Source organism: Pygocentrus nattereri, chromosome 25 (genome assembly GCF_015220715.1).
Source record: "Pygocentrus nattereri isolate fPygNat1 chromosome 25, fPygNat1.pri, whole genome shotgun sequence".
Classification (NCBI taxonomy): Eukaryota; Metazoa; Chordata; class Actinopteri; order Characiformes; family Serrasalmidae; genus Pygocentrus; species Pygocentrus nattereri.
The window spans coordinates 24,987,213-24,997,460 of NC_051235.1; the positions used below are offsets into that span (position 1 = coordinate 24,987,213).

The 10,248-nt window shown below is 41.8% G+C and overlaps 1 protein-coding gene across 1 annotated transcript; it reads right to left on the bottom strand.

Annotated features, from left to right (window-relative positions):
- Positions 1 to 4,250: 4,250 nt before the first annotated feature.
- fjx1 (four-jointed box kinase 1) lies at positions 4,251 to 5,764 on the bottom strand. Its single transcript, XM_017722780.2, has one exon. The coding sequence runs from the start codon at positions 5,685 to 5,687 to the stop codon at positions 4,590 to 4,592; it is 1,098 nt and encodes a 365-aa protein (XP_017578269.1). The 5' UTR covers positions 5,688 to 5,764; the 3' UTR covers positions 4,251 to 4,589.
- Positions 5,765 to 10,248: the final 4,484 nt, after the last annotated feature.

Sequence of the window (10,248 nt, forward strand, 5' to 3'; positions counted from 1 at the left end):
AATCTATTCTACAGTTTTTCATCCATTGACTTAGGTTAATTAACATAACTCTGTAGCACTGATGTTGGCATAATGATTCATGTGAAACAAAAGAGATATCACGTTACATCACAGCCAAGAGCATCATTCTCTAGAGTTGAAAAAAGTGCTATGTTGTAACCAGATCATTATTAGATGACCAATGGTTGAGTTTATGTGGCATTTATGTATGTCGAAGACATTACAGCACAATGATCAAGATGCAAAGGCACAATAGCAAGGATTTACTCCTCCATCTCATCTTGCACCATGTGTTTGTACGTATGTTTAACTATAAGAGAGACTGTTTAGTTCTAGCTTTCAAATGAAGGACAAATGATTCTATTTGAAGTCATTAGTATAATCACAGCAAAGAAAATCAAAACAGGATAAATTGCCATTGTTGCTAATGATTAATGTTAATATACAAGTATTAGTGACTTTATGCAGTTTGGAAGCTGTGAATTTAAGGGGTACTCTCTCTAGAGATTGACATTGTGATGACATCATCCCATTATGTAGCTGTATTTCAAACAAAGTCATCAGGGAAGTCCAAACAAGTTGGATGCTCCATTAAAATCTATGAACTTCCTGCCCAAGACAGGCCTGTTTGTTTTGTTAGCAAAGAAAAAGAAAGAAGAAAATGAGCCCCATTTGAATAGATTTTAAAACATGTCCTTGCAAGCTTCATTTCACCACTCAGAAGTGCGTCAGTCTAGCGTTTCACAAGAAGCCGCAAGAGAAGCCGAGGGCAGTGAGAAGATTATTCCAATGAAATGCACTCATGCTCAGCTGGGTTAGCCTGAGTAAGATAATTAGCCAATCAAACATTGTGATTGAAGCTTTATTGCTTTGTTTGGCTATAAGCTACGACCCGTGGTGTACTGACTTTGTTTTGTTGTTGTGGCTAGCTGTGTAGCCTTTAGCTTGCAATCTAGCAAACTGGCAGTTTGAAATTATGTGTGATTCTGCTATTGGGATCTTGCCCATATTAGGAACACCAGGTTTAAATTAGTTTTCTTTAAGACAAAAATCAATGTTGTTTTTTTGAAAAAAAATTGCTGCTGTTGGACCCTGTGGTACCGAAACGCTCCAAACCAGAGCTGCTCAATCCTGGTCCTGAAGATCTACCACAGATGAGACCTCAGTTTCAACAAACCTGGCTCTAATTGTTCGATACTTCCAAAGGCCTTCATTACCTGTATCAGGTGTGTTAGGTTAGGGTTAGAGCTAAATTCTTCAGGGTGGTAGATCTCCAGGACCAGGCCTGAGCACCCCTGCTCAAAGCACTCCCACAGTATTTAGCAGTCAGAATATGAATTATGCTGCATACAAGCTGCAAGCGAACACTCCTGTGCTCTGAACTGACATTGCAAGAGAATGAGTCTATTATTTAAACTCAACACTGTTATATACAACACTAGCTACTCAAACTGTAGGCCACAACTGCCACAGCAACACAGTTACCATGTTTGACAAAGTTTGCTGGTTTCTGCGGGGTATTTTGATTAGGTTACCAGTCTTATGATGTCGAGCAGTGTTAGCTTGCATGTAGAATTTCTTTCAGCTCCTTAAAGACCTCACCATTCAGAGGAACACTGTATATATGACAGAATGCATCGACTTTGAAGCTTTTTTGTTTACCACAGGGTGCGGCTGGCACATCTCCAATAAACAGCGCTTACTTTTCTCATAGAGAAAGCCAGCTTAGGCCCAGAGTTCCTAACAATGGCATGACGTTAACTACAGAATAATGACACAACTTCAGAGGATCAAGAAGGTGTGTCAGCAGTCAGTATTACAGATGGAGGAGTGTGCTACTTTATATACACTCACTGGCCATTTTATTATTTTTATAGTAAAAGGTTGGACCCGCTTTTGCCTTCAGAGCTGCCTTAATTCTTCATGGCATACTTTCAACAAGGGTTTGGAAACATTTCTCAGAGATTTTGGTTGGTTATTTGAGGTACTGTTGCCTTTCTATCATCTGCCCGTTCTCCTCTGACCTCTCAAATCAACAAAGACATTTTCGTCCACACAACTGACCGCTCACTTGATATTTTCTCTTTTTTGGACCGTTCTCTGTAAACCCTGGAGATGGTTGTGTGTGAAAATCCCAGTAGATCAGCAGTTTCTGAAATACTCAGACCAGCCCGTCTGGCACCAACAACCACGCCACGTTCAAAGCCACTTAAATCCCCTTTCTTCCCCATTCTGATGCTCGGTCTGCACTTCAGCAAGCTGTCTTGACCACCTCTACATGCCTAAATGCATTGAGTTGCGGCCATGTGATTGGCTGATTAGCTATTTGTGTTAACAAGCAATTGAATACCTATATATAATTAAGTAAATAAATATAACCCATATAATTGAGTACCTAATAAAGTGGGCGGTGAGTGTACAGTCTGAACATAAACTCAATGTTATGGTTTTCAAAAAAATACGTATTTTGAAGCGTTTTAGGGGGCTCTGAACAGAAAACTGAGCCAGATCACAAGGATTCTGTGAGCTCTGCGGCCAAAGGCCACACTTGTGTTCACTTTCCACTCCGAGGGCTCATCTAATAAAGCTCACTTGTGCTAATATAGCGATGTTAACAGCCTTGAAGTTGGCATCGCATATTGCTCTCAAGAGGAGTTGGCAAGACCAAATGGCTTGTAAAATTTGAGATTGAAACAGGCAGAAGAAGAAGAAGAAGAATACTTTACCTCAAATAACTACAAACTGAAGCTTGTTAGGTGCTTTTCTTTACTTCATTTGATTATTTTTGTGTGAAATAAAATGCTAACCCTAAAAAAGTCAAATGCATGAGCAACAGCAACACAGTCCATGAGCTGACCCTACAGAACACAATGTGACCAACTGCAACCCCCCAAAAAACCAAAAACAAACAAATAAAAAAGGCTGGGAATCCAGTATCAAGGACCAAACTGGTACCAAGTCTAAAATACAGCGCTACTATTTCACAATACTGGAATAAATCCATCCATCCATCCATCCATCCATCCATCCATCCATCCATTTTCTAAGCCGCTTCTCCATCAGGGTCGCGGGGGGAATAAATCCAATAAATCCATAAAAAAGACTGAATGAATGGAATTAGTTTCTGAGTTACTGTCCACCGTTGGTCAGGCAATTACTTCAAAACATTCTTTTCAATTTGGTTAGTTGTGTGATAATCTGGAGTTCAGCTGTATGCAAATGTTTGGACACCCCTGCATCTGTTATTGATTTTCTAATTGAAAGTTAACAGATTCTCTACAGAGAACAGAGAACACACTTCTACACATTTTAATGCAAAATGACTATTTATATACTAAATTTAACATGTTGCAAAAATAGTACTGCAAAATGTATACTGTGCAAAAGTTATGGCACATTTAATATTTCATGATTCATTTCTATCTGACATGTTAAACTCAGCATATAAATAGAAATTGTACAGTCTTAAAAAAGATGCTTCTTCAAGGCTTCTTCAGTAAAGAAAATGCTTATACATAGAACCATGTACACTCAAGGAACCCTTTGCATGATTAAAGCATTCTTTGCATCATGAAATGGTTCTTTAGCTTGATGCAAAATGTGCAACAATGTGTTATAGATGGTTCTATATAGAACATTTATGAAAAGGGTTCTGTATAGCACCCAAAAGGGTTCTTCTAAAAATAACAACAATAGAAGAACTCTTTTGGGTGCTATTTGGGTGCTTTTGGGTGCATGTTCGAAAAGGTTCTACATACCATCTATAGATGGTAATTTAATCATGCACAGGGTTCCTTGAGTGTTCTATGCTGAAGCATTTTCTTTACTAAAGAGCCCTTAAAGAACCTATGCTGTAAAACAAATTGGGGGTTTAGGCTGCATTATTTGAACCTCAGATAATAAAAGCACAAAACACAGATTCTTGTTCTGTTAACTTACTATTCAAAATTCAGTTACCTCACAGTTTTAAGGCAGCTCAAACTCAAACTTAAATTAAAACATTTTTCCTGTGTACTGCCTTACTGTGCCATGCATTACACAGTAAAATATAGCATTACACAGTAATATATGGTATTACACAGTAAATAATGGTATGTGTTTTCTTTGTAGAGGATTTATTGACTTATTTCCATTCAGAAAATCAAGAGAACATGTAACTGCAGGTATATTGGTACTTTTATGATTTTGGGCATTTATATATATATATATATATATATATATATATATATATATATACATACAAACACACACTTTCTGAAACTGCCTATCCTTCTGGGTCATGGGTGCCTATTCCAGCAGTCACTGGGCAGAAGGTTAGGTACACCCTGGACAATCACAGGGCAGACAGATATATACAAATACAATCTCTCACACCTAGGGAGTAGCATGTCCACTTGGCCTGGCTGCATGTCTTTGGGCTGTGGGAGGAACTGGAGCACCCAGAGGACACCCACACAGACACAGGGAGAACAGGCAAACCCCACACAGCAAGGACCCTGCCTGCCCAGCCAGGAATCTAACTTCTTGCTGTGAGGCGACAGCGCTACCCACTGCACCACCGGGCCACGCCAATGTCCTCACAGAAATGTTTAAGCCACTCTGCCGCACTGTTGAAAATGTCTATACAGTGTGTCCACTCTGTTCTGCAAAGTCAACATTTGAGCCTCGGACAGAAACCCTAATTCCAGAGCGAGTGGTTCCCTGGTTTGGTACACCTGACGCAGGCGCTGGGCCGCACTCCTGCAGAGCGTCAGCTCTGTTAGGCGCTGGACGGTGCTCTCCCGAAACATGCAGGTGGAGTTTAGGAGCGTTTGGTGGAGATGCTCCCAGCGGTCAAGTACCCTGTAGCCATGTACAAGTCCAGCCTCGTTATCGATGAACACCAATTGTCCCTTGGTTGTCCTAAGCAGGTTATTGGTCAGCCTGTCCATGGCACGCCTGTCCCACTGCAGATTGAACAGGTGGCTGGCGACTCTGTCAAAATTTGCCGTCAAATAATCAAATACGATGAGGTCAGTCCATTGCTTGAGCTCCCTCAGGTCACTTGAGGTCATATTCTCCAAAGTCAAAGGTGCAGGATGCACACCTGTCCCCAGTTTCCTCAGGAGCTGAACCGGGATGGACACTCGGGTGGCATTGGACACCCACTGCGTAAGGGACACAATAGCATTTGATGACCAATTCAGGGCTTCTATACTGTCTCTGACAGCTGACCACTGCTGACTGAAAGGGTCTGGCTTGGTCAGCACCAGCGGAGGCACATTTGGGATTCCAAGCATTGTGGACAGATAGTAGCAAAGGGTCTCCCCCAGCACCTGGTCCTGGTCCACACCATAGCGCACGCACGCTCTGCTGCCGTCCTCGAGAGTGGCCAGGCGATTGGTGGTCCTGCCGCAGCCCGCTTCCAGCCTGACCACTCGCGCCTTCCCTGTGCGCTCCCTCCACTCGGACCACCGGCGCGCCACTGCTGCGCCAAATCCGGCCGGGAATCTCGCGCGCAAGGTCGTACCTCCTTGCTCCTGCACGCGCACAGCCTCTTCCACTGTGGACACACGAGAGCTGTCCAGCGTCGAGAAGCTCGAGGATGAACAGCTCGCGCTCTCCGTCCGGCTCGCTCTCGGGGAGGGCGTGCAGAGAGAGGCGCGCATGAGGAGCGCGAGGAAAAAGCTCAGCGAGTTAGTCCTCATGCTTCAGCAGAGAAACAGCCTCCGTTGTGCGCGCGCAAACTGCCTACATTGTGCCTCAAATTAGTTCGTATGCTGCGCGAGCTGCTCTCGCTCTCCGGCTCGCGCGTGACCGTGTGGAGCGTTTACTCCGCGCAGTAAAAGGCAAAAGCCTGAAACTGAGTGCTCGACAAACCCGCAGCAGCGCGTGCAGCTCCCTCCCTCCCTCCCTCCCTCATTCATTCGGTCAGTCAGTCGGTCAGTCAGTCAGTCAGTCAGTCACTCAGTCATTTAGACAGGCCTTTGCTTAAACGTAGAATAGGCTGAAAGAGAGCCTCCGTTTATAAGAACCGAGAAAACAAAATAATCAAACTGAGAATAAAAGTAATAAAAACCCTCAACCCCTCATAACACTCAGTCTCAGTTACTCACCCCCTCATTTCTTCTCACGCTCGCACAAACACGCGTCTGCAGAAAACTTGTAAGAGAAATAAAGTCTTCTGTTTTTCTCGAACGCTAGGGGGCGCTCCCAAGTCCAAAATGAGAAGGTAAGACGGAGCGTTTGAGCAAAATTATAGCAGAGGACTGCAAAACGCCAGGGGGCGCCCGCGAGCGCGTCCTCAGTGAATGGGGATGAATGGAGCACGGACGACTTTACGGAGTGGTTTTCTCCTCTCCACACGTTTTTTCTGCAGACGCGTGTTTGTGAGAAGAAACGAGGGGTGAGTAACTGAGTGTTATGAGGGGTTGAGGGGATTTTTTATTACTTTTATTCTCAGTTTGATTATTTTATTTTCTCCATGTCTAAAAAACGAAAAGTTAAAATAGTTCCTAAACACCCGCCCAGAACTTCCATTTCATTTGGAAGAGCAGAAGTTTGTATTTCACTAAAGAAGCAAAGAAAACTACTGTTTCCTCTTTTTGAGCAAGAGTGAGTGCTGATTGGTTGGCCAGCAGAGCAGCTCATTGGCTGTTGTGCTCACTGACGTCATGAACGTACAGGAGGCCCATTTTAAACTCCCATACCTGGAGCTCAAAAGACAAAACACACCAAAAAAGTGGCTTATTAAAATGTTTCATTTAAGCATTTATAAACTATGATTTTGGTCAAATGCTCAATCTGAACCTTTTCATTTTGGACTCTCTCAGGAGCGCCCTCTAGTGTTTGAGAGCCCAGGAAGTGGCAGTTCTCCTCTCTGAAGTTCTCTGATTATAGTTCATAGAGGCTTAAACATTTTAATATGAAAAGAATTCCTTTCCTAATAAACACTGAACAGAATAAAACATTAATAAAACACTGATGTTATATTTTAAGAGCTATTGAGCTGTAGAAGTTTCATGTATGTTCATCAAGTCAGTGAGCCTGAACAGCCAATGAGCTGCTGCGCTGGCCAACCAATCAGCACTCAGTAGAAGTAATGCTAGGACCCTGCTGCCCAAAACCTGTTTGCTGTAGAAAAAAGGAAAGATTTAGATACGTTTTATTTGCTTTTTTAGTGAAATACATCCTTCTAATTTATAAAATGAAAGTTTTGGGTAAGTGATCAGAAACTATTTTAACTTTTGTTCTGAGCCATTTAGCCTCACTCACCCCAATTCATTGAGGACTAGCTTGCAGGCACCTTCTGATGATTTTGCAGTCCTGTTTTTCACATAACGGAGAAATAAGGACAGGCTCCTCATAAACCTCTAATGTATAGAGCGGGAGAAATAATGGTTGATAAAAATTGCATTGTTAGAATAAATGATTTAATACAGTACTGCATAAAAAGCACTTTAAGCTTTCCTCTTCACTGATTAGATTACAAAGCTCGAGTAAAACTGCTCCTCAACAGCATCACATAGGAATAGCAGAGCATTTATCAGTCCACATTTCTGTGTTCTCATTAATAGACAATGAACAAATGCATTAACCCTCAGATTAGTAGAAACATGATATGTGTGTGATAGTTTAATTGATTTAGATTTACAGAGGTGGAGTACATTAATCAACATACTGTAAATGTGCCAGGTTAGCCAATTTGGCTTATTTTGAACCTATCAGAGAAAGTGTATATAGACTTTAGAGCATAGCTTTTAAGTGTTTATACAAGTGTATTGAAGCTAACTTACAGTGACTATCACTAGCCTCGCTATTAGGTGCATGTCACACTACACTATGTACGTTTGGGGGATTTGGAGAGCTCTATGGTGAGAATACATAATTGCATGCAATGTGTGGATGTGCTATGGACCTCTTCTTCGAGCAGATGAAGCCAATGATTGCGAATGCGCTGAAAGACTACTCAATGAGAACGCAGTCAAAACTTGCTGAAGGCCGAGTCTTCTGAGGCTGTGAGTCAGTTGTCTGCTGCTGTCATCATATCTTCATCGGTGTCATGTTGACTTTTCATTTGAGATCTGAACATCAAGCTCGACTCTCTTTTCAGGATGTGTGTGATGTTAACACCTAAATATGTATGATCTAGCCAAAGATGGCCAAATCTGACCCAATGCCTGTGACTTTCATGTTATTATTTCAGGCTTTACAGGGCAACTTCCAACAGCAGCACACGCTCATTATCATTAGCAGTAATTCTGCTTCTTTCAGTTTTCCATAGTGCAGCGGTTCCCTCAGCATAACTCCTACGTTAACTACAGCAGACATGTGTTTTTGATAGAAGGAAAGTCATAAATATGTAGCATTTGCTGTGATTGACTAAGCAAGCTCTTCTCTTTCATCACAGGATTTTACGTTCACTTTAGATTAGTATTTTTACCAGACATTGCCAGACATACCAACTGGGATTTTAACTTGCTGGAAAGACTGTCTGGTTAAATACTGGTAATTATCAGCTAATGGACATGCTGTCCCACTGCCCTGTCACTCTTGACATGTGAGCCACCTCAGTTTGACTCAGCCGGTCAGGCAGCTGTCCAGGTCTGGTACAATAGGACAAAACTGTCCACTTATAGTGCCTCCAAAATTCCCTGTCTCAAGGTTAGAATTCCCTACAGCTCTTTCATCCCAAATATGGAAAGAGCTTTGTAGGTTACCAACATAATTGTGCTCAGTCAGTCCATTTTTACTCACTTGTCTTCTCTTTTCACAGCGTTGGCCTGTGTTTTGGTGAGTCCAGGAAGGGCTACTGCACATCAAACGCAGCCCACTCTGGGGTACCTTTTCACCCCGTGCTGGGCTGCTGTTGACCTCGGAGAATCCACTCTTTTATGAGCATTTTATTTATTTATTTATTTACTTGTAGTCTATTTTGTCCTACTAAGCCCTGTGTGTGGCTCTCTGAAATGAATTGTTTTAAAAATGAATTGATTAAAAAATAGAAAAATCTCAGAACTATTAAAAACCATCTCAGGAATCATGCAGCACATTCAGAATCACTTTCTCTGAGGGAGTTTTTTTTTTGAGGCATTAAATTCTTCAGACGTCTGGTTCCCATCACCAGCACTGTGATTTGGCAGGTTTCTGTACAATGAAGCATTTCATATCCAAACGCTCAGAATAACTTCGCTTACATTCTAAAGAATTACACAGAAAATCAGAGGAAGCAGCACAATTCCCCTTTAAGTAAAAGTGATACCAGCAGGGTTTTTGCCATGTGCCTCGCTGAGATTATTCCAAATGTGTCCTGAATATTTCACTTTGTTATGTATTGTAAAGAAATAAGTACTGAATGTGTTTCAGGCAGTGGATTCAGTATTCAGCCATCAGTCCTTTTCCAAAGTATTCGGCCCAGATCTGCTAGAGAACCACTGAACGTTTTATTTAATGAGCTTTTCACTCAAACAGAGAAAGCGTTCTGCACTATGTGTCTGCTCTCATAATGACACCATGAGAGGCCTGTTGGTGTTTTTTCCTCTGTACAGAAGGACTGGAGTATGGAACAGTTTAGAACATGGAAACACGGGTGTCCATGGTAATTCAAAACAAACTGGGTGGGTAAGGGAGTGGAGGGGGTTTGGGATGTGTTATCGCTTAGCCTGCTAATATTCCACGGAAAGGAAACAACCTCGCTTACTTCTGCCTGTGGTTGCATCAGACTAATGACAATGGAAGCTGTTTCTGAGTCATCAAGGCTCTTTTGGATCCGCTGTCACTGTTACCGGACAAGAACAGTGCTTTTGGGTCTTTCTAAACCTTAGACTTTTTTCTTTTATGCTCATTTTTATGACACCCTTATTCTGTATTGTCCATTACGCCTACCCTTAGCTTTATGAGTGAAGTAGACTAGAGCCAAGTCTTGTTCAGATTCATGGATAATGGTTTATGAGAGGCACAAAATATCAAATGTCAGATGCCAATAGCTTTTAAAATCGTATCACTTGACATATGAAGGTTTTTTTTATATATATATCCATAACTTTATGCATTTAGAGTGCAGTTATTTCTTGCTGCCTGTCAGTGGGTGCAATTTTGATGCATGGAATATATTAAATGCACATTTATACAGTACTGTGCAAAGGTCAGAGACCACCCTTCACGTGTCTCATTTCCAGACAAACACAAACAATAAGAATTTTTCAGAAGGTATTTCTGTGGAGAATATATATAAGATAATCTACTTGCATAAAGAAGATGAAAGTCAAA

Coding starts and splice junctions, on each gene's coding strand:
- fjx1 (XM_017722780.2), bottom strand. CDS start 5,687: ATGAGGACTAACTCGCTGAGCTTTTTCCTCGCGCTCCTCATGCGCGCC.